General features: G+C 46.6%; 1 protein-coding gene across 4 annotated transcripts in view; it reads left to right on the forward strand.

Moving 5' to 3' along the window:
- Positions 1-24,145, forward strand: part of CLUAP1 (clusterin associated protein 1) — a 30,299-nt gene extending 6,154 nt beyond the window's left edge. For 3 of the 4 annotated variants that reach the window (XM_061152711.1, XM_061152712.1, XM_061152714.1), the window contains exons 4-13: positions 635-814; positions 3,760-3,855; positions 5,993-6,076; positions 9,646-9,779; positions 12,112-12,253; positions 14,131-14,203; positions 15,076-15,153; positions 19,055-19,162; positions 20,299-20,354; positions 23,072-24,145. In XM_061152711.1, coding sequence (XP_061008694.1) covers positions 635-814; positions 3,760-3,855; positions 5,993-6,076; positions 9,646-9,779; positions 12,112-12,253; positions 14,131-14,203; positions 15,076-15,153; positions 19,055-19,162; positions 20,299-20,354; positions 23,072-23,218 — 1,098 coding nt within the window. In that variant the 3' untranslated portion in view covers positions 23,219-24,145. The remainder of the gene's footprint in view (positions 1-634; positions 815-3,759; positions 3,856-5,992; positions 6,077-9,645; positions 9,780-12,111; positions 12,254-14,130; positions 14,204-15,075; positions 15,154-19,054; positions 19,163-20,298; positions 20,355-23,071) is intronic. The other variant, XM_061152715.1, reaches the window with a different exon arrangement.
- Positions 24,146-24,403: the final 258 nt, after the last annotated feature.

The raw sequence follows: 24,403 nt of genomic DNA on the forward strand, positions 1-24,403 counted from the left end.
TAAAATGAGTTTCTATTCTGCCTGCCATCAGCCCAGTTCAGTGCCCAGTAATCACTAATTTTAATATCTGTCAGTTTCTGTAGGCATATTTAAGCAAATAGGCTAGATATACTTTTTCCTTCCTTTTGCACCAGTGGTGGCATACTGTATCTCTCTGTTTTTATGTAACAGTACATTTTGGAGAACTTTTAAAATACAGATAGAATTTCTTCATTTTCTCTTACATCTGAGTAGTGTTACTTGCATGTTTATACCATAAGTTGTATAATTTATACAGGTTGGCATTTAGGTTGTTGGTAACTTTTGTTCTTAGAAACAGTGTTGTAAAAGATAACCTATACACATTGCTTTGTTTGTGACAACGTGTATCCCTATCATAAGTTGTTAGGATTGGAATTTCAGGTCAAAAGATAAGCACAGTTATCATCTTGTTGTCATTTACCAAATCGCTTTCCATCAGGATTGTACCAGTCTATGTACCCACTCACAATATAAGAGTGACTTGAAAGTTTGACTCTTAATATGCTTTAGTTATACACCAATTATTGGCAGAGACATTTTCAAATGACCTACATGGGATTTAGTTTAATTTTACATGGAAAGGATCTTAAACTTTTTTTTTGTCTGAAAATAGGCCACCAAGGCACATATAAAACTCAATACCAAGAAGCTTTATCAGGCAGACGGGTATGCAGTGAAAGAACTACTGAAGATCACCTCTGTCCTTTACAATGCTATGAAGACCAAAGGCATGGAGGGCTCTAAACTAGGAGAGGAAGACGTCAGCAAGTTCAAGTTTGACCTTGGCTCAAAGGTGAGGACAGCATAGGGCTTGTAGAGAGAGATGGCGCATTCATTTCTCAGACTCTGAGATGGACTATAGCAACACAGCCCGCTTCTTTGCTTGCTTCTTGACAGGGGGCCATTTGTCAGTTTTGTGCTCATTCATCAGCATTGTGTTTTAATTTTTTTTTAATGGAATTTGTTTGGCCCTGTTGGGTCTCGGGTGTGGCAAGCGGGGCCTTTTGCAGCGGTGCGCGGACTCTCTGGCTGTGGCACGTGGGCTCCAGAGCCCGTGGGCTTGGTAGTCAGAGTGCGCGGGGTTGGTTGGTCCACAGCGTGTGGGATCAAACCCGCGTTGCTTGCGTTGCAAGGCAGATTCTTAACCACTGAAGCATCAGAAAGACTCAGGTTTGTGCTTATCAGCATTTGGATCAAAACAGAAGGGACAGTAAATCCAGCTATTTATTGAAAGCCTGCTGTCTGCCAGGCACTGTGGCACAGTTCACAGGCGTGAACAAGCACAGGCTCCTCTATTCCTGCGGCTCCGTTGGGGGAGCCAGACTGAACTGCACAGCAGAAAGAGCGGCTCGTCAGATGGGCTGATGGTGACGGATGGTGAAGAGGGAGGTGGTGGGGGATAGGACAGCCTCAGGGACTGTGTGATGTCTCAGCGAAGATCTGGTGGAGAGAAGCTGTTCGGTGGAGGGTGTGCTGTGTGTGCGAGGAAATGTGAGGGGGCCGTGTGATGAGAGCTGGGAGGGGAGGCGGCCACAGGCCTCAGGGCCCCCGGGAGGCCACTGCCAAGACTTTGAGGTGGAAAGTGGTCGAGTTTTGAGCAGAGAAGTCCATCATTTGAAGCCTCATATTAAAAGGCTCACTGTGGTTGCTGGATTGAGTGAGACTACTGCTGCTGCTGCTAAGTCGCTTCAGTCGTGTCCGATTCTGTGAGACCCCATAGACGGCAGCCCACCAGGCTCCCCCGTCCCTGGGATTCTCCAGGCAAGAACACTGGAGAGGGTTGCCATTTCCTTCTCCAGTGCATGAAAGTGAAAAGTGGAAGTGAAGTCGCTCAGTCATGTCTGACTCTTCGCGTCCCCAAGGACTGCAGCCTACCAGGCTCCTCCGTCCATGGGATTTTCCAGGCAAGAGTACTGGAGTGGGCTGTCATTGCCTTCTCCTGAGTCAGACTGAGTGGGGAGGCAAAGGTGGGAGCAGAGAGACCTATGAAAAAGCCCGAGGTGATGGTGCCTGTGACTCTGAGCCGCCAGTGAGCGCTCAGCTGAGCTTGGGGAGAGTGGGAGCTGCGAGGTGTTGGAGGACTTGGTTAAAGCAACAAGCCAAACGTGAAAGCTGTGTCTTTAATCGCTAGCCGCTGTGGTGTAAGCGAGGGGCTAGAGCCAGAGGGAGTGTTGGCTCTCTGTTTCATAGAACTGCTCTGGCAGTTTTAAAGACTGCCCTGCCGCCCCGCCACACCAAGGTGTGGGAGGCGCAGAATGGGAACGTGGTGGGGACTGAATCGGGGGGAGAATGTCCTCAGGTGTTCGCCCCACCTTCCCAAATCCGGAGGCCTCAGCAGAGGCACTGAAGAGGACCCGGGCCCAAGGCCTTGGATAAAGAGACCTAGGGATGCAGATCTAATTAATAAGAACATGATTAGCCAGAGGGCCTGGGTCCTTGACTGAAACTCTGTTCAGAGGTGCGGAGCACTGGTGTTGGGGGCAGTTGCCCCAGGAGGCAGAAGGTTGAGCGAAAGTGGGCACCATAAGAAAGGTCTGAAGCGGCTCTGTCGAGTCGCCCTTCCTGTGCTGGTGGGTGTGGGCTGTGCCACGCGGCACGGTAGCCACTAGCCACGTGTCACCAGCACAACCCAGGAGGTGAGTTTAAGTTTTTCTTAATTTTAAATGGTTTAACATTGAGACTGGCACGTGATTGGTGGGCATGTGTTAGATGTCACAGCTCTAGAGTGTGGGTTTGAGTTCCGGCCAGGACGGGGTTGCCATCCGCTGAGACGGAGGAGAGTTCAGAAGGAGCAGGTCTGGCAGGAAAGATGAGGAGTTTGGTTTGGGAAGTTGCTTTTGCAGAATCTCTGAGGTGTCTGAGTGGAGACGTGGAGCCTCAACATCCGCACCAGGAGCTTGCGGGGATTGTGAGGGGGAGAGGTTGGGGGGCTGAACTCTGCTGATTCCAGTGCTGAGAAGTGGGGGGGTGAGAAGACTCCCACAGGGGAAGCTGGAAGCTTGCTGCTTCCCAGCAGAGTCCTGAGGACTCAGGAAACGGACAAGTCGCCTGCTGTGAGTGAAGAAGGAGCGTTGTTGCAGGTGGGAGTTTGTTGGCTGGGGGAGAGGGAGGGTGAGCAGAACTGGGAAATACTTGGCTCTTTGGAAATGTAGCGCATTCACGGAGGAGGCTGTGGCAAGCTGACCCTAAGAGAGAAGCTTACCCTGGGCTGAGTGCTCAGTGGTCCTCACCGTCCTCACGGCAGAGCCCTGTGGGAGCGGGTCTGCTGTGAGCCCTTTGTGCTGGTGAGCTCTTCTGAACCTCTTGGCAGCCCGTGGAGTGCACCCTGAACGCGGGGCGGGAGGGTAAACACGGCCTCGAGGGCTGCATGGGGCTGTGTCCTCAGGCTGCCCCTCCTCTCTCACCCCGCCGCTGCCAGAGCCCCTCATTGTAGGAGGCGTGCCAGCCTCACGCCCCCACACACCTCCTGCTTGCAGAATACATTTGACTTGATGTTGAGGTTTTCAGAGAGACCCAGGGGTTCTAGAATTGATCTAATTTGTACTTAGATCAGTGTTTCCTAAACTGGTGTCTTGGGAGCTCTCTTCTACGGGGTGTGAATATGTCCCCTGGGGAAAACACATTCTATAGTTAGGTAAGTATTCTGACTGGAGGAGGGAACTGATAGGAACAGATTGGTTCTTTCTGCATGCTGAAAACCTGTTAGTGAAGTTTCTGTTTTTGATATCTTCCTTCTAGATTGCAGATTTAAAAGCAGCGAGGCAGCTTGCTTCTGAAATCACTTCCAAAGGAGCATCTCTATATGACTTGCTGGGCAAGGAGGTGGAGCTGAGGGTGAGCAGTGTTCAGATACCTCTGTTACCTTCCTAATTACCTCCTCAGCTGAGCAGATTTCCAGGGTTTCTTTTCCAATTAAGTTTTTTCCTGTTCTCTTGGTTTTATTAAACAGTACCTGATAAAATGAGATACTGTGTGGGAAAGTACAATTCATAAGCTACAATTCCTCCTTCTCGTGGGCTCGGGTCTGTTTCTGATGCCTCTGGCATCTGGTTCAGGAATGGCACACGTGTGCTGTGTTGCCTCAGCTCTCCCTCTTGTTCCTGTGGCAGACTTTATTGATCACGATGCTTTCCCCGGTGCCCTCAGCCTCGGCATGCTTCCCAACAAAATGCTCCTCCCAGCCTGTGGCTCCCAAATCTTGTTACCCAGTGGAATCACCTGGGGATCTTTACAAACTGCTGATACCTGGCTTCCATGCTGATGTCACTGGTATGCAATGTGACTTGGGCATCAGGAGTTTTAAGTCTCCTGGGTGATTCTAATACTCATCAGTTTGGGAACCAGTCACTAATCTAGGCAGTCAGTTGAAGTTGATGTTACAGTTCAAATTTATTTGCAGTCCTTATTTTAGCCCCTGTCAGTCGAGGTGGATGCTCTGTCCTCTGTGTTTAAGGAGCTGTTGAAGAGTGGGTTCCTAAAATGCCCTTGAAGCTCCCGTAGAGCTTTTAAGTCACCCGACATTCAGGTCGTCCCCTGGACCAGTAGATTGAAATATCTGCAGGTGAGAGCCAGATTTTTAAAGCTCTGCAGGTGACCCAGTGTGCAGCAGAGTTTGGGACCTAGCTACTGGTTGAAGAAGAAATGGGAGTGTTGGTTGGTTCTTACCTGTGGGGATTATGGCATCTGAAGCCTGTTGGCTCACATCTGATATTTCTGATTAAATGCATTCAGTTGACTGCATTCCCGTCAGGCGTGTCGTCTGTGGCTGCTCTCTCACTGCCTCGCCCGTGTCCTGGCATTGCTGTCGCAGTGTGATGCTATTGTCCTGTTCTGCCCTAGAAGCAGACTGGATGCGGGGACTGGATGCCAGCTCACCCTCCCGGCCCTGGATACTTTGCCACCTGGTGCCGTGTGGTTGGCAGAACACACCTGCCAGTGATGTCTGACAGCTGGTTTAGATAAGCAGCAAGGCAGTTCCAGGCTTCCTGTGTTTTCTGTTGATCATGCGGTGAATGTGTGTCTGACCATGTTCCTCGAAGACCCAGAGATGAGAGCTGGTCACTCGCTGTTCGCCAGCAGTGTTTCCTGGCTTCATTGTGAGGCTTCACTAGGATTCGAGGGGCTCTTTCCACGCCAACCTGTAGTGAATTGACGAAGCAGTCAGAGGCTGAGCTGTTGCTTGGGAAACCGTGAGGCCCTGGATGTAGGACTTGTCAAATTCTGTGTAGTTGTGCTCTGCAGAAGCTCCCATCCAGTACACTCAACAGACGGTCACCGAGGGCCGACTGCAGCCTCAGACCAGGAAGGCTGTGAGTTCTGTGTCCTTGAGGAGGTTGCGTCCCTGGGCTCAGTAGTGCTCCCCAGCGGAAGACAAGGTGCACCGTGGATTAAAAGAAGTACGAGACAGAGTTGAGGAGGTGCTTCCGAAACCCCATAACCGCATGCATGTTAAAACTCCAGCTTTCAGAACCGTCCAGTACTGCCATGATAGGCACAGATGCCTCCCTTGACGGTTAAGGATCAGTGCTGGGGCAGGGCCGAGTAGACTCTTCTCACTGGTACAGTTGTCAGTGACAGGCAACTTAGAGGGCCGCGAGCATAAGGAAGATAGTACAGGCTGGCAGAGGACTCAGACAGGAAGTTCAGTTGCACTGGGTTTGGGGTCTCTGAATGGAATGCAGGTAAAGAAGCAGATTTGGAGAGACAAGATTCTGAGTGGTGAGTTCCGCTTCCCGTGGTGTTGGGGTCCTGGGGGCCCATAGATGAAGAGTGGGGCCTTGAGCTCTGGAGAGAGGCCAGATGGGCAGACATAGACGATACTTGGAGGAGGTGGTGGCAGGAGTGTTTCTGCATTGGAGATCCACATCATAATGAAACTTTGAGAATTAGTCCATAAGCCATATCTAGAGCTGGGAATTGGTTTTGAGAATTCCTCTTCTAAAAAAAAATTTTGCTTCATTGTTTCCTATAGGAACTGAGGACAGAAGCAGTTGCCAGACCTCTGGAAATAAATGAGACTGAAAAAGTGATGAAAATTGCAATAAAAGATATTCTGGTAAGATTACTTTTATTTAATGTTTTTGTGCCTAGGACTGGGAAATAGTGAGTTCTTGGTTTTATAAGACAGAGCAAGCTGGGCCTTGTAACAAAGATAGAACATGTTAGTAGGGAAGTGAAAAATTTAGAGCACGTTCTGGAATAGCTAGGTGACTTACTGTTATTTTCCCCTAGTATCGTTTTCATGTTACTAAAATTTTGTCAGTTTTATTAATTTAATGATTCTCTTAAATTGTTCAGTAAATACTGTTTTATGGACTCTTCACAACTTATTTAACCAGTTCCTCACTGTTGGGCATCTAGATTATTTCTAGGTTATCTTAATTCTAAACACTGAATAAATAGAATGATCATCATCCTTTACTGATCATCCATGGTTAGTTATTATAAGCTCATTGCATCTGAATCATTCATTTGGAAGGCAGATAGTGAGAGAAACTCAGACTACTTGGGCTTGAGAGAAACTTGAAAGAAACTCAGACTACTACTCAGACTACCGCCCACCCCGTGTGACATCAGGCAAGTTACTTAACCTTTCTGTGCCTTTCTTTCCTCATCCATAAAACAAGATGAATGGCAGTCCCTGCCACGTGGGGTCCTCATGAGCATTCATCATGACAGTCTGTCATACAGAGACTTTGGCACATAGTAGGTATTCAGTCATTATTAGAGGTTCATTTTATTCAGCAGACAGAGATGAGGGGCCTTACGTAAATTAGGAGTAGTTATAAAACAAAATTTGCTGAGAGTTGTACAGAACTCCAAGATGGATCGGTTTTTATAGTCCTCTTGTCATGTGACAGTGGTGCTCCCTGGTCAGCCTGGCACAGAGTCAGAGCCTCAGCAGTGTGAGAGGTGCAGGGCAGCTGAGACAGGAGATGGTTCCGTGTCGGCAACTTGACCAAATGAGTGAATATATTAAAGATGCAGAAGCCAAGGTTCTCACCATCGGAGATGGGGTTACAGATATGGAAAGGGAAAAAATTAGAGCGAACCCTGAAATAGGTGTTGATTGATGGTTAAATGCATTTCAATATAGATAGTTATGGGAATAAATCTTATGTACATGTACCTTATGTATGACATAACTGTGTACATACATGTGCATACCCACACACGCATTCATATGTTTCTTAGCTCCAAGCACACGTAGCCCCCAGATCTTGGTTTCTAAATGCCATTTTCCACTAAAGGGAAGCAGGGCTCTTGGGAGAAATAACTGATTCCAGAGCTGGGAGAAGAAAATGCAAGATCTGCTTGTGCCAGAAAGCACGGAAGTACTCAAAGAATGTGAAAGGGACACAGAAGCCAGCCTGAATGAGTCTCCTCCAGCCACATCAGAGACAGGTTAAGCGTCAAAATAAATATAGTAATGGATTATAGACCGTTGAATGAATGCTCACAGATATAAAAGATAAATGAATACATTGAAAACTGATGAAAAGCAGATTTTTCGCATGGTTTCAAAGTTGCTCCCTACAAGATACTCATTAATTACAAAGAAGAAGAGAGTGATAGATGAGAAGCTTGACAGACATTCCCTTAATCCAGCGATCAGGGTGAACATCTTCCATGATGGAGCAGGTCAGAATGATGCGTGCCTGTTGAAAGGCAGGGGGCAGTGATAATCTGCTCTGTTCTGCTAAGGGTGCATCATCTGAAGCTAATTAGATGAAGGAAGGTTGAGGGGCATTCTGAAGTTCCCTGGCCCCTACTCTTCAGCGGTGGAAAGGCCATGAACATCCAGGAGAGGCTGAAGAGCTGTCCAGACCAAAGGAGACCAGGTAGACCTGGTGACTGAGTGAATGCTCAGGGTCACTGCTGTCTGCTGTTGAGGACTCCACAGTGGGTTGTGGGTTGGATGAGGTTGTGCATCAGGGTTCATCTTCTGTCTGGATGTATAGGAGGAAGTCCTTATTTGCAGGAAATACACATTAAAGTATTTAGAAGTGATGGAGCATCAAGTCAGCGGCTCACTCTCATCTAGGTCAGGGGAAAATGCTTTGTATTATACTTCAGCTTTTTGTAAGTTTGTGATTGTTAATTTAAAACAAAATTTTAATAACACTCTTGTGCTTGTCAGTGTTCTGGCTGAATCAAGTTAGCATGGCATAAGTATGCCTTTTCTACTAAGTGTATTAACAATGCAACAGCCAAATGAGGGCACAGTTCATTTCTTGGTGAAAATCTCTTAAGGTGTCTTTTCATTGTTGGAAAATATCCATGATATTTGATAATTCAAAAAAAACGAAACAACCTGGACACTTAAAAGGGATTATAAAATATAGGCCATTTATTTTAAAAAGAGCCTTTTAAAAAAAAAAAAATTTATTTAGCTGAGCTGGGTCTTAGTTGCAGCATGTGGGATCTTGGTTTCTGCATGTGGGATCCAGTCCCCTGACCAGGAATCGAACCTGGGCCCCCTGCATTAGGAGCAAAGAGTCTTAGCCACTGGACCACCAGGGACGGCCCAGAACCTTTTAAAAAACTTTACTTTTGAGATCAGATAGATGATTCACTAGGTTTTAATCTGACTCTGATTCAGAGAAGTGTTGCCATTAGCTTGAGTAGTTTGTTCAAAACGGAGACCCACCTTGTCTTCCTTAGAGCGTAAACTCGGATCCCTGCTTGGGCTTTGTGAGTACCTTCAACAAGTCAGTGGTTAGCTATGAGATTAGTCTTTATGAAGGCACCTTGGAAATGGTTAGTGAACTTAGACAAAAATTAAGCCATAAATTATCAATGACAGTGACTGCTTCCAAGTGTGCGCCTACTCTTGAGAGTTGTGGAATGTGTCTAGTCTCCTTAGGCAATTTCTCTGTGGACCACATAGCATTTCAGAGGCCTGCAGGTAAACAGACTACACATGTATAAATTCCAAGGAGAGCAAACCAGTCAATTCTAAAAGAAATCAACCGTGAATATTCATTGGAAGTAGTGATGCTGAAGCTGAAGCTCCAGTACTTTGGCCACCTGATGGGAAGAGCCAACTCATCAGAAAAGACCCTGATGCTGGGAAAGATGGAAGGCAAGAGGAGAAGGGGGTGGCAGAGGATGAGTTGGCTGGATGGCATCATTGACTCAATGGACATGAATTTGAGCAAATTCCAGGGAAGTGAAGCTAAGGTAAAGCTTGTTTGCACATCTGTTCTGTAAGTCAGTTCTTTGTAGCTTGGGAGAAGCCTGAACCAGGTAGATGAAGGCAGACCATCACCTGCAGGTGAGGTGTAACCATCTCAACAGGTGAGCCAACAGGTCTCAGGCTCTGCGTAAGATACTTGCGTACGCAGGATTCTTTCTACCTGCGTTCATTTCCCTGGGCAGAAACACCTTCTCATGGAAGAAAAATAAATGGATAATTTTTTTTTTCTGGGCCTCTGTGCTGTTCCTCCTGGAAATAGTGGGTTAAGTGAGCGATGGCTTAGGGGAGGGTTTGATCTGTTTGCTTCCCTTTGTTTCTGTTTCCCGAGGTCTTGCTGGGCCTGAGGGCTTGAGAAGCCCCTCTCTTTCAGAGTTGGATCGAGGTCCTTACTGGACCTTGTCTCCTTCGTTTCCTGTTAAATGTAGGCACAGGTTCAGAAGACAAAAGACCTGCTCAATAACGTGGCCTCTGACGAAGCTAACTTAGAAGCCAAAATCGAAAAGAGGAAATTAGAGCTGGAAAGAAATCGGAAGCGACTGCAGACTCTGCAGAGCGTCAGGTAGGTGTGAACGCGGGAGCGTGAGTGGAGGGCTGTCCCTGGAAGTTAAAGCAGACCGAGGGAGTGTGCGGTCAGTGGGGTTAGCCTTTCAGGCCGTGGGATGCCTCTGCTGCAGTCTGTCCGTGTGTCTCTTGTTCCAACAAACACACTGTTGGGCTCAGTCTGTTGGCTGCTTTCGGTATGTCTGGAAAACTGCTTTATTCTTGAACCCCCACTTCTAGCCTTTGTAGCTTCTTGGAATGCAAGGCAAAGTAAGTAAATCCAGATGGTGAAAGTTGTTATACAAGGCCTGGCTCCCCAGACCTGTGTCCTGCCATAAATCAGGTGGGAATAGAAACACTCTTGCTTCTTGGTTGGAGTTGGTTTTAGAGCTTTGTAATTCCTCACTGGTAATTCATCTTCTTCCCTTTCCAGCGTGTGCCTCACATTTTCTTGGGGTTCACTCTCTCCTCCCCCTATCGCTTTCTTTCTCTCTCCCTCCCTCTCCGCTTCCATCTTCCCACTCCCTCCCTCCCCCTAGCTCTGTATCTGCTTTTCCTTGCTCTGCCTGTTGTTCTTCGGCCCTTTTCATTCTTACATTATTTCTCTCTCTCCTTCCTCCTCTGTCCGGCTGCTGCGTCCACTCTGAACGTGCCTTGCTTGTTTGGGACACTGATACCTGGTCTGCACTCTGGCTGCTGTCCTGAGACCTGCGGGAGGGCAGCACCTGGGGACAGCGGACAGTAGCCCAGAGAGCATCAGCCTTCCTCCTTCCCCAGGGCATGGCCTGGCCCCTCTGCCTCTGGAGTCAGGGTCACTGGATAGATTTGTCTCATTAAAAAATGCTGCCTTTCAGGTTTAAATTCAGTCTTGTTAAGCGTCATATCTTTTTAATAGAAAAATTTCTGTTTTCCTCTACTCCAAGAGATTGTGAATTATTTTTCTGGTTTATCTGTTTATATTTTTAAAAGAAGAGCCGTTTCTCTCTAAGATCAACAATAGAAAATAGAAAATTCAGCAAACCAGTTTAAACATTTTTTTTTAAGTTTTTAAAAACTTATTATTTATTTGGCTGCACTGGGTGTTAGTTGCTGCATGTGGGATTTTGAGTTGTGGCTTGTGGGATCTAGTTCCCTGACCAGGGATAGAACGCAGGCCTGCATTGGGAGCAGGGAGTCTCAGTGACCGGGAAGTCACTGTTTTTAAGTTTTTATATTTTGGTTTAATTAAAACTTAGCTTTAATTTGTAGCAACCTTTGTTTCTTATTTTAGGGGACTGATTAAATTTTGGAACATGCAGACAGCAGAGTATTATGCCCAACTAAGTTAATGCAGATCAGTCCTGTGTGTTCATTGGAAGGACTGATGCTGAAGCTGAAACTCCAATACTTTGGCCACCTCGTGCAAAGAGTTGACTCATTGGAAAAGACCCTGATGCTGGGAGGGATTGGGGGCAGGAGGAGAAGGGGACGACAGAGAATGAGATGGCTGGATGGCATCACCGACTCGATGGACATGAGTTTGAGTAAACCCCAGGGGTTGGTGATGGACAGGGAGGCCTGGCGTGCTGCGATTCATGGAGTTGCAGGGAGTCGGACATGACTGAGCGACTGAACTGAACTGAAGTTAATGCATGGGGCTTCTCAGGTGGCACTAGTGGTAAAGAACCCTCCTGTCAATGCAGGAGACTAAGAGACATGGGTTCGATCCCTGGGTCAGGAAGATCCCCTGGAGGAGGGAATGGCAACCCACTCCAGTATTCTTGCCTGGAGAATCCCATGGACAGAGGAGCCTGGCGAGCTACAGTCCATGGGTAACTTAGCATGCACGCACAAGATAATGCATACATTTAATTTATTGATTTCTAGACATGTATACAGTTTGTGATTATTGTTTAACTCTGTATTGAAATCTGTGCCATACCGAGTGAGAAAAAAAGGCCTCAGCGCTTCATTTTAAGATAGCATGCTTAATGTTTGTTAAAAAGAAATGCATTTCTGTACATACCTATGCACCAAAAAGTCTGGAAGCATGAATGTCAAGTTTTAAGTGGTAACATCTAGTGATGAAATTAGGCATCATTTTAATTTTATTCTTAGTACTTTCAAGATTTTTTCTAGCTTTTACAAAGAGCCCATCTTAATATTTGATTAAATGTATCTTCCTTTTGTGGGGAGGGAAGAGAAAAGGAGAAATTAGCTTTTGTTAAAAGAATAAAGAACCTTCCCCAGTTAAAGGCTTTCCAGAGAAAGCCAGGATGGAATCTGGAGCTCTGAATACCAATTTCAAACTACTATATGTTTGTGTATTGGTTAATCTTTCCGTTTTTTTTTTTTTTTTTTCATTGTTTTAGGCCAGCGTTTATGGATGAATATGAGAAGATTGAGGAGGAATTGCAGAAGCAGTATGAAATTTATCTTGAGAAGTTTCGGAATCTGGCTTATCTGGAGCAGCAGCTGGAGGATCATCACAGGATGGAGCAGGAGAGGTTTGAGGTGAGTGCCGAGTCCCTTCTGCACAGACCGTTGGTTCAGTTCTGGTGTGTTACTTTGTACTTGTTGACTTGCTGGTTTATAAAGAGCATCGTGAAAAAGAATATCGGATGAGTGTTTTTCTCCCTGATCAGGCTCATGTGGTTCTTCTGTTTTCCTGGTTGTGTAGCCTGAACTCAAAAGTTGTCAGGTTTTTGATGGCAGGTTTGGTCAGTCAGGGCTACAGACAGGGCCGCCACATGACCTGGGCAGTTGGTTATAACTGCGGGCTTAGAAATTCCTGGGCTGGCTTTAATGCTGTGTTGTCTTGAAATTGCTAATAATTCTAAACTGCATTTTTATTTTGCACTGAGTCCCACAAATTATGTAACATGTCCTGAGGACAGATCTAAAAACTTGCTTGGTTAATTCACTGGAAGATTTTCAAGCCCTGGTTAATTGAATCATCCAGACTGGCTTTTCAGAAACTGCTTTATAAAGAATTGTAGTTTATTGAGTATTATGGGATATAGGTATGACCTTGAACCTGACCAGTTGTTTTACAAGCTTCCTCTCATCCCAGTGTATAAAGTCATTTAGGAAAGAGTATTTCAGGTCCCAGCATCAGTTGATAAATACGGAATCAGAGCTAAGGAAGTTGGATCGCTGTCATTTTGAATTGTCCTTATCCTCTAAGAATATTTCTCCTTAACCCAAGAATGATCTTTTGAAATCTGTGTTCACAGCGAAACTGGTCTGCAACCTCCCTTTCCCCTGCTGCCCTTGACAACTTTTGGTATAAAAGTCATCCTTGCCTTCTTACAAACCTGGACATTTGAATTAGGTGATGCTACTTAGTTGTCCCGGAGAGCTGTCTGTGAGTGGCTTATCACCTTCATCTTGACACGTTTATCTGGACAGGGAACCTGTTGCCACTCTTGCTATATGGCAGAGGCAGGAACGGGGGACCCAGGACAGGCACATTTTGAGGGCAATGAAAAGACCTGGGGTTCTGGAAGTCTTAAACACTGAGCATCTGGGAAAGAGCAGTAAAGAGACAGTGAAAATAAGCTGACCATTTTGTACTGTGTTCTGGGCCACCCCGGGCTCGGAGAATGTATGGAAGAACATGCCTCAGGACGCGAGTGGGCACCCCGGGTGACTTCTGAGGGGCCCCTCCCTGCCCACCGTCCTTTCAGCAGCACCTGCTGGCTCACACCTGTTCCTGGGCTTCTGGTTCCTGGTCCCTCAGAATATCTCAGTGTGGGACACGGCTTCCTTTGTAATGGTTAGAACAACAGCACCTTTTTTAAAGCTGATTTCCTCTCCCATTTTCTCTTGAGAATAATCAGAGTCACATTTTATAACCTAACTCAAGTATTGGCTTTAAAAAAAAAATATCCTAGGAATTAAGATGAGTCTTTCTTTCTTTCTTTTCCTATTTGATCACTTCCACCATTTAGCACCTCTCAGAGCTAGAATTGTGCAGGGGAGGAAAATGGTAAAATTCCTGCTTTATTTTATTAGCAAAAGGCCCAGAGTTGATGCATCTGTTTCTGTGTCCACATCCCACACCAGCACGGGTGGCAGACACTTTGTTGTGTCGTCACTTTTCTTCAGAGGCAGTTAGGTGTGATGGAAGGAGCGTGGGTTTGGAGGCCGGTCAGGCCCGTCTTGGCCAAATGTGTCCTTTCTGGGAGCCCCCCACTTTCATCCAGCTCCCTGGGTGATGACAGAGAAGGGGTATCAGGTTTCCTCTGCGGTGTCAGTTTTCCTCCCCTTCCTGTAGCTCAGTCTTTTCTGCTTTTGCATCACAAGTCTAGCAGTACTTACATGGTAAAGAAGAATAAAACAGTCCAAAAGGGTCCTTTCTCCTGGCTGTTGCTTCTCCTGCTCCACAGGAAACTGAGAACACTCTCCGTCTGATGCAGAACAAGCTCAAGGAGGAAGGAAAACGTGTGCTCAAGAGCGGAAGTAAGTCCACACATTTAAACAGATGTGCTTTTTCTGGACTAGTGTTTTCAGCCTTGGAAAACTTAACATGCACATTTTATTTATTTTTTCAAAAGGTGATTTTCTCACAACTTTTATATCACTACCATTTTAATTCAGGAGCTTGAGAGTGTGTTAAAAATTACATACCATTTAAAGCACATTTGGTTTTCATGCCAACTGAAATCTTATTTTCCCTTATTTAAATGATAGTTATTAGTTGGAGTTATATATAACTATAGAAGAAATCTTGTTTTCAGCAGTCTGTAGGGTTCCTTATTTTAGGGCAAACTGAGGGGCAGCAAGTATTGTGATGAGGTACAAGTGCATCTGCTTGAAAGTTAGTCCCCCCAACACCCCCCCAACACGTGTCCCCCCAAGGTCCAGAGTCCTTTGTCTAGGCTCTCACCTACAGAGAAATGGGGGCGACCTACATGTAAGACCTCAATTTTAGGAAGGAGTCGTCCCTGAGGCTGGTCAGCCCACTTCATCCACAAACTTCACCAGGGTGTCAGATCAGCCCTGGGAGCAGTCGCAGCAACCCCGATCGTCACGTGGGGTTGGTGGCTGCGTCTCCGAGACTCTCTTCTCACTTATTTCTCTTTTCTTGTGATGGTTTCTCTTTCGTGCTCGCAGCAGTGTCCCCGGGACAGCAGGCATGCGTGCTCGCTCTCTCTGTCTTTTCCTTCTGTGTCTCTTTGCTGTTGTACTTGTTCTGTGCCTCTCTCTCCTGAATCTTAGGAAACTCTGTCTGGAAGGAGCGTAGGGTCTGCTGGGGAATCCTTATAGGGGTGAGCTTAGAAAATTCCCTGGGTCTCTCTAGCCAAAGCAGCCCCTCACCTTTATGGTTCCAGGTCAGCCAGGAGTGCATGATGCGGCCCTCAGTGACAAGCCTGCATGGAGTGTGTCCCCCTCCGAGAGGCCCAGCACAGGTAAGCGCCTGGTTCCCCTGCATCCCACTCTGCCCTGGACCAGCACATCGAGATCTCTATCACTGAGCCTGCTTTATTCTTCTGAACTCAGACCTTAAGTTTGTGATCCATAGGTTTGGGATCTCATGAAAGACAGAGATTCTCATGAGTATGTGTAATTTAGTGTTTTCTGGAAAAGTAATTTTCAGTTTAAACCAGCCTAATGAAGGATAATGCTTAATTAGCTTGTGGTGAGCAAAGAAGTTAGGAAAATAACGTATGAAGCACCATTCTCAGTTCTGCTCATCCTGAGCCACCTAAGCTTCCCTGTCTGTCTTTGCTTTTCTACACATGTGGGAACATTGCCCATAGTGGACAGTGAAAGTGTTAGTCACTCAGCTGTATCCAACTCTTTGCAACCCCATGGACTATAGCCTGGCAGCCTCCTCCGTCCATGGAGTTCTCCAGGCAAGAATACTGGTATCTTCCTGACCCAGGGATTGAACCCAGGTCTCCTGCATTGGAGGTGGCTTCTTTACCATCTGAGCCACCAGGGAAGCCCACCAGGGATATAAATGAGGAGAGGTAGAAAGGAAGACTTCCTGAACTTCTCTTTATCTGTGAGAAAGTCCTCTGAACAGAACAATCTAAAGTGCATAGACTTGAATCGGAGGTGAGGTTGAGCAAACTCCAAGATCTGGAAGAGATCATTTTGTTCAGGTTACTCTGTGGGTAGCTGATTTAACCCAGCAAAGCATTATTGAGTATAGGTTCTGGGTGCTGAGGACGTTTCAGTGGACAGTAAACGGGGATCCTTGCCTTAAATGAATTTCTGGGCTGGCGACATGCTTGGGGACAAACAAGCAAGCTGTGGGAGGTGAAAAATGCCCCTGGGGGAAAGTGGAGCAGGTCAGGACATGGGGAGGGGGCCATGGAATTGCAGCTGTAAAGAGGAGTCAGGGGAGACCTCAAAAGGAGACTCTGTTTAAGCAAAGATCAAATCAAAGGCACTGGGAAGATGGGAGCTACCAGAGAGGGAAAGTCCAGAAAGGCTGGCAGCCAGGGCCTAGGGTCAGGGGTGAGTTTCACTGAGCAAGGAAGCGTATGAACACACAGGGCTCAAGCTGAGGCAGTTCGATGAGCTGGACGGTGGGTCGTATGCTTGAGGGCTTACATCCGATGGAGCCCGTCTTTTCTGTTAAGCAAGAAACGAAGTCACATAAGATTTGGCTTTGGGGTTTGGAGTGAGGGGTTTGAGGAAGAGAATGGCTGAGTAATTAGAGATGGAAAAGTGCCACAGGCCCCAGAGATTAAAAAGACTAAGTACTTTGTTCAGATGCCCGGTAATAAAAGTCAAGGGTGACACTTCATCTCCCCACCAGTGTCTTAAACCTTGTTGCTGGTGATTGAGTGTCTAACTGGATCCTCTGTAGAATTCAAGCACTGTAGTGTTAGGAACTGAAGGCCTCCTCTGACATTATAAAATGACCCAGGAATGTCTTAAATGAACTGAGTAGCCCTGTCATGGAGTGGAGAGCAGATGCTCACGCCTGTCACGCACGTTCCCGGGTGCCTGTGCTGTCAGGCGCTGCCCCAGCGCCCAGCGATGGAAGAGCCGAGGGAGCTCCCTGCCCTGAAGCCCCGGCTGTTCCTGGCCACGAGCTGGTGTTGTGAAAGCTTGAAACGGGGCTAGGCCAAATTGAGATGCACTGTTTGTAGCAAATACACATCAGATTTTGAAGACTTGATATAAAAGGAAAGTAAAATTACTCAGTAACGTTCTTTTATGTTGGTTACTTATTGAAATGACATTTTAAGTATATTGGGTTAAATAGAACATTATTGAAATTAATTCACCTGTTCTTTTTGCTTTAATGTACTTACTGGAAAATCTTAAATTGCATCTGGGGCTGGCATATTTCTGTTGGACAGTGCTTATCTAAGAGAAACCTATAAAAAAACCTGCCTATAGTTTAATCACTGTGGTTTTGATTTGAGTTTCTCCGAAATAGCTAATGAAATGGAATGTCTTTTTGTCCACCTTTGGCTACCTGTATATCTTCTTTGGAGAGATCTATTCTAGACCTTCGCACATTTTTTTAATTGGGTTACTTTTTTTTTTTTATGTTTATTTTTATTTATTTATTTGGCTGCACTGGGTCTTGATTGTGGCATATGGGATCTAGTTCCCCAACCACGGATTGAACCCTTACATTGGGAGCACTGAGTCTTAACCACTGGAAGTCCCTGGGTTATCTTTTTATTGTTGAGTTATATGTTCTAGATAGTAGACCCTTATGTGATTTGCAAATATTTTCTGTCATTCACTTTCTAGATGCTGTCCTTTGTTGTTACAGAGTTTTAATCTAGTCCAGTTTATTAATTTTTTTTCTTTTATTGCTGTGCTTTTAGTGACATGTTTGAGAAACTGCCAAATTCAAGGTCACCAAGATTTACCCATGTGTTTTCTTCTAGGTGTTTTATCATTTTAATTCTTACATTTAGATCTCTGACCCATTTCAGGTTAATCCTTTGTGTGTGGTGTGAGGTAGGGGTCCAGCTTCATTCTTTTGCACGTGGCTGTCTACTTGTCCCAGCAGCAAAGACTGTTCTTTCCCTGGTGAATCTTCCCAGCACACTTGTTGGCTGTACTCATATTAATGTGTCGCTGACAGCTCGACTTCAGTGATCTTTGTGTTAGCACCATTAACTTTACGTGCTTGACCCTCAGTCCATTGCTGCAAGTTGTCAGAAGAAATCATACTGAGCCTGAGGTACTTGTTTTAATGTTGGGTTAAAATTCATGATATCATTTGCTTTGTATTGCATGGGGTGAAGACTTGATGTCAGATTTTTTCTGGAGGAAGTAAAAAGTGAACTAATCTGAAGAGTGATTTCACTTTATGGTCATTTATTTGTATTAATATCTAATCCCATTCTCTGTAATGGCTTTTACAAGGGGGTAGTTTTTGGATTGATTGTGCTGAGGTCCTCTCAGGATGCTCTTACTGACACTTTCTGCAGCTGCTGGCTCTGGCCTCCGTGCTGTAGGGCACAGCGCTTTCCTCCAGGGTGGATGGAAGCAGAGAGTGTTTCCTCGGAGCCCACCCAGACGCAGCTGCCGCGTCATCACTCTCTACAGCAGGGGCTCATAAACAAAGCATTGTCACACATGAACAGTGACTCTACTTCCAAAATGTCTTAAGAGTCAGTGATCAGAACAGCAACTGCATTCTTCTAGTTCCATCCTTCTGAAACCTCTGCCACTCTCTGGGCACAAAGAAATCTGGCTGGGCAGTGATGTCTTTTCTCCCCATTGTGGAAACTCCTGTAGGTTTACAGGAAATGTTCGAGCTGCACAGGACTCCAGAGGGGTGTTTAGGAAATTAATGTAAAAGGCTGTTGCATTGAGAACCACCTCTCTTTATCTTTGTAGTGAATTTTCTCCAGTTAAGAATATCACAGGCCCCAGTTTTCATTGCCAGTTACCAGGCAGTCGTTTGTCCCAGGCAGCTGCTCAGGCTCTTCCTGGCCCGCCTCCTTCTTGCCTCCAGGCTTGTTTTGCTGAACAGAGAATGCCCCCCCACCCCCACCCCCAAACTAACAAAGAACTTCCAACTCCCTTGACAGCTGGCTGTCAGTGTTTTAGTTTTACATGCTGGAATAGTGTTTCTGATATAACTGACCCACTTTTTTCTTGTTTTGAAAAACTGTTTTTTAAAAAAAAACTAGCCTATCCTTGTCTGCATGAACCCTTCCCTAAGGAGCTATAGGCCATTCCCAAGAGACTTGTAGAATCAGATGCGTCCCAGGAAAAGCTGAGCTGTGCAGATGGCTCTTAGAGGAGCCTCACTGGGTAGGGGCTGTTTTAGAGGGGGTGACGGAGCTGCCTTTTTGTTTTGCCTCCTTGTGTCCCTGCCAGGTAATGACGACTCTGACATTGACATCCAGGAGGACGATGAATCCGACAGTGACGTGGAAGAGAGACGGCTGTCCAAGCTGCATACGGCCATGGAGGTGCTCATGCAAGGTACCCCAGCCTCGCTCGCTCACCCCCTGCCTTGCCCCCGGGCCCAGGAAACCGCAGCCGGACTGAAGTCAGGGCTGCTGGGTTTCCAGGCCCGTAAGCACACTGCCCTGTTGTTTATCAGGAGTTTGCTCTTAACCTGCCTAGTGGTCATCTTTGCTGCTGATGCTCTTACCTTTGGCCCCAAGAAGAGCCAGACTTGTTGTAGATTGGTGCTTCTCACAGAGGCCACGGAACATACTGCCTCCACCGAGGAGCTGAATTCTTTCCTTTTTGGGTCCAAACTGGTCTCAGTGCAATTATGTCCTTTATGGTAATTAATTAATGCACAGATAAGGGACCTATGTGAACATCTCTGCTGTTAAAACCTGTTTTTAGTTTCTGCCTTCTCACTGCAAAAGATTCAAGCAGTAAAATAACATGGAGTGAGTGTGGGTGCCTCCCTGGGGCCTTCCTCATGTCCCACTCCCTACCCTACAGGGGTTGTGGCTTGGGGCTGGGTCCTTCTAAATTGCCTTTCTGCACATGCAAACACACACACATATACACACCACACACATACATCACCGGGGGCCTTTCTCAGCCTTCAGGGGAGTGCAGCTCTCTGCCTCTACGTGGGAAGGATGGCTCTTGAGTTTTTGCCTAAGTCACACGTAGATGGCACTGATTTCCAGAGGAGGAGTGGAGAACCACTTTGGTAATGATGCTGTTTTGAAGGATAAATTAGAGTGATACTTACTTTTGTTTTTACTTCTGGAAGCACAGATGTGGATCCTAGTACAAGTGACATTGGCCCACAGAGCGAGAGCTTGTCTCTTCAGCAGACAGCACAACCTCCATGTGTTCTAGTAACAGGGTTCAGTGATTTTATTTTTTCCCCTGGGACGTTGATAGGATGCATGTTTATTTTTCCAATCCATGACTTGTGCTCAGATTTCATGGCCTTTTTCCTCTTTTCCAAAGTGGAAATGCAGAAGATCTGTTACTGGTACACTTCTGAGTAGCTGGATGCTCCCTAAGTCAACTTTTTAGTGTGAATTCTTCTTCCCACTTTCCTAAAGGAAAGCAGATCTTGGTGCCCACTTCCTGCCTTGTCTCACAAGGTTCTCATGCTCTCTTCACACTTCTCTTTTTCTCAGGACAACCCAGCAAGCGCGTCGTGGGCACAATGCAGGGTGGAGACACGGACGATGACGTGAGTCCTGACCAGCCCCTTGAGCAGCCCTGGTCTTGGTGGTCCTGGGCCAGCCCCATCACCCAGGTTGACCAAGGAGCTAAGTGCATCTCACCAGTTTAGTATAAGGAGCTGCTTCTCAACCTGGCACGTTGCTGGGTCTGTGGCAGAGCTTGGCCTTCCAGGGAGCTGACCTCTCGTCGTTGCTTGTTGATGGCTCATTTCTTTTCTTTTCAAATGAACATGCTTGCCCTACTTTTGTTTTTTCCTTCTCGTTGTTCTTTCCATTCTTGCTTTCCAAAGATGGAAGCAGCACCAGCTCTCTTAGGTAAATGCAAGACTTCCAGCTCCAAGAAGCAGGTTGGTTTTCTTTTTCGCCTCATCCATTTGTGTGTGTGTGAGCTGCTCAGGGCCAGCAGAGAACCTCCCCCAAGAGTGACGCCCGGTGTCCAGGGCAGGAAGCCACTTACGTGGTTTCCACAGTGGGTGATGGAGTTACCTAGAGGTCCCTGTGTTAATGAGGAGGAGGGGTGGATGCTGAGCCGAGACAGGAAAGGTGGTCAGGCCTCTGAACCATATCCTAGAAAAGAAGGGCTACTGTTGAGGGCTGGGGTCAAGACCAGCTCCATTCTTGGGAGGGGATATAGAAGGCAGGCTCTCCCGAGACCAGGGCCCGGAGAGGCTGTGACATCAGGCTGCCGGTTCCCTCAGCGCTGTTGAATGAAAAGCTGACTGGGGGCCAACGGAATGGGCTCCGGTTGTTGGGGCTGCACCGTTCACTGCTCTGGACCTGCTGCTTTGTTGAGTCCCTGGCGGGGCTGTGAGGCCCAGGAGGTAAAGGGTGATTGGATTGATGGAGTCAGAGACCTTCCGTCCAGGTGAATGCCGTGTGTGTCTGGAGCATGACACTAGCACCCTCACACAGAGCCTAGGCCGATATTCTTCTACAAAAGATCCACTGATTGGGTCCTAGCAGTGTGGCCTGGGGAGCAGTGTCTGGCCCTGCTTCTTATGATTTGCTTGATCATTGGTATAGCTTTCTACTTTTCTGAGCAATCACTTTGTTTGTAGTTTAAAGTCTCCTCTGTGCCTATTGCTGCTTGTTAATTTCAAGGAGGCTGTTTCCATGCAACACCTTGGGTCTGTCCTTCACCTGTTCACTCATTCACTCGCCGGGTCCTTGTTGAGTGCTGGTTATGTCCCAGGCACTGTAAGGGGTTGGGGAATACAGCAGTGAACAGAACCAATCCCCTGCCTCCATGAGGCTTATATTCTAATGGTCATCAAGCAGATACGTCCAGTGTCATCGTGGTAAGAAAAATAAAGCAGGTTCAGGGGAAAGAGTGGCAGGGATGAGGGTTCTGCCCTGAGTGGTAGGGGGAGGGTCGTGCTTGGGAGGGGCTGTGAGGATTTGGGTGGAGGGCATTTGCAGGGGTCTGATTCAGAAGTGAGAGTGGCGGTAGCAGGAGACTGTTGAGAAGTGGTGTTTCTAAGCTAAGAACCATCAGGTTTTGTTAATTGGACATGAAGTGTTAGAAATGCCCTGGTTGTGACTTCATTGGCTGAAAGTGTAGTTTTCATTTCCCAAGGGGGGCAGACCTCAGGGCGGGGCCTGGAGAGCAGACAGGAGGTCTGGTTTGGTCATTCTCAGAGTCATTCACCTACTAGGCATCCACATGCTAGTGCTGAGAAGCCAGTTGTATTCAGGTCTGGACTTAAGGTCTGAGCTGGAGACTGAATTTGGGGGAACCTCCCTAAGACCACCATGAGGGGGGACATGATTGCTTGGGGAGGGAAGTAGGAAGAGCAGAGGCCCGAGCCAACTCTGTATCACAGTGGTCAGGGAGGGAGAGCAGGTCTGCACGCTTGGCTGAGAAGAGAGTGAGGGGGGAGAGCACAGAAGAGGGTCTCGGTGGGGGAGCAGTCTGGTGTTCGGGTCAGGAATGGAGAACTAATTACCTGTAGCATCCGAGTCCATTGACTGTTTCAGTCTTGGGGGCCTCGCTGGGAGAGCGTGGCTGGAGGGTGCTGAGAGGGCAGAGCGCAGGGCCTGTGTGAGCTCAGAACTCGCTCAGGGGTTTGCCGTGAGGCCACGGAGAGCAGGACTGAGTAGCTGTGGAGGAGGATAGGTTACATGTTAGAGTGGTTTTTCAAACAGAGGGCAATTGTGCGTTGGTGGGAATGGTCTGTATAGAGTGACCGACCATCCTGGTTTCCCCAGGGGCACAGGACCTGCAATTTGAAAAAGCTGGCTGAGTTGGTGACCCTCATCTAGATGATGAGAGAGAGAGAATGTTTCTTTTAGTTTGCTCCTTACATCCATTTCCTGAGTGGCTTTCCATCCAAAAGCCAAAGTAAGCCCCCCTCCCTGTCTCCAAGCCCCTGTCCTCCTGGCTGCCTTCTGTGATGGGGGGTGCGTGGAGGGAGCTCTGGGCCTTTCCAAGCAGATCCATGCTGCTCCTGAGACAGAAGCAGGAAAACCACCTGCAGCACCAGCCTCAGCTCAGATGCGGCTGTTTAAGGACACACTTATGTATGTGTTACTATCCCAGCCAGCAGTCTGTAGACCCTGGCCCTGTTCTTATGCCCCACAGTCTGACTGTTTCTCTTCCAAGCTCTCCCTTCACATAGGTTTTGCTGGTTATTGAGCTGCTAGTGAAAAAGCAAGGTAGGGTCTTTGCTGACATGACATCAGCAACCAGAGGGACCCCTCAGCTGACTCACTGTCTCCTCTGCAGGAAGACTTGGAGGACAGTGAGATTGACATGGAGGATGACGAAGAAGACGACGATCTGGAAGACGAGAGCGTGGCGCTCTCACCAGCTAAGCCCAGTCGAAGAGGCCGGAAACCTGAGCCCCTGGATGAGAGTGACAGTGACTTCTGACCTTCTTGCCAAGGGACCTAGGCAGATTAAAACCCTCAGATTTGTAGGGAAAGGGGAAATTGAGGAGGCAGAAGAAAAGAGGCATTTGTTGGATAAGCCAACTGGACTTGTTGTTAATGAAGCAAAGCCTGTTTCTGGTTTAGTTTCCTGGGTGTTGCTCACACATTCCAAAGCTTAAACAGGAACCGGAGCCAGCCCCACAGAGGATTTTTTTTTTTTTTGGCCTTTTCTCTCTCCTAAAATTTGGGAAATGCATGTGTTCCTAGTGATTCACATCCACAGGGCAAAAACTTTTGAGATATAACAGCCAACACCATGTAAGTCTTGGCTGTTAGGTTTGTCACACTTTTTCTCTGAAAGTCAGTGGGACCTTCCCAGACTTGGGGCCGAAACTGGGCCCAGGACTCATTGCAGGAACTGTAGGGCAGCCAGGACATTCACATTGTATCATTTTTTTGAGTCTAGGCTTTAATTTACTCTGTAGTCTTATTTTCCTTCTTCTGCACATTCACAATACCAAGCTTTAAATGTATTTTACTAACTAAAGTTTTCTGAAAGAAAGTAGCTAATTCATATGAAAACCAGCTTTCCTTAAAGATCAGGCAACAGAGAGATGCTCCAGGTCATGCACACTTCATTTTCTCTCAGAAGGCTGATGTTCCTCCATAGGAAGGAGGAAATTAAGGGAAAAGTGTTGGTACGTATTCAGGTTTCTGACTTCAAAAAATAAACCATATTGAATTTAATAGAATAGCACTAGAAGAACTTCCCTTTTGTGAAGCGAGAAGTGACAGGTATGTGGATTTTGCTTTGCTTTGGTTTTGTTAATACACAGAACAAGCACAGAGGAGTTTTCGTTTACTTTTCAATTATAAAATCAGAAGACTTGGGAAGTTCTTTATCTCAATAAATGTATTTTACACCATATTTTTATACTATTAAGTTTTATTTGAAAGTATAATTATTTGTACATATAACATATAAATACTTCTTCAAGAAAAGTTCATTGATTATTACTGGACATGTGAATTGTAGGAGGCTATGTGACAATTATTCCTTTCTTTGCTTTTTTTTCTGTCTTTCCCTAAGTTTTACATAAGAGATTACTCCTTTTTTGGTAAACATTCAGTGTTCAATTAATTCACCAATAATTTGAGCTATCCCATCTTTGATAAGCTGACTGGG

Source organism: Dama dama, chromosome 10 (assembly GCF_033118175.1).
Source record: "Dama dama isolate Ldn47 chromosome 10, ASM3311817v1, whole genome shotgun sequence".
NCBI classification, from domain to species: Eukaryota; Metazoa; Chordata; class Mammalia; order Artiodactyla; family Cervidae; genus Dama; species Dama dama.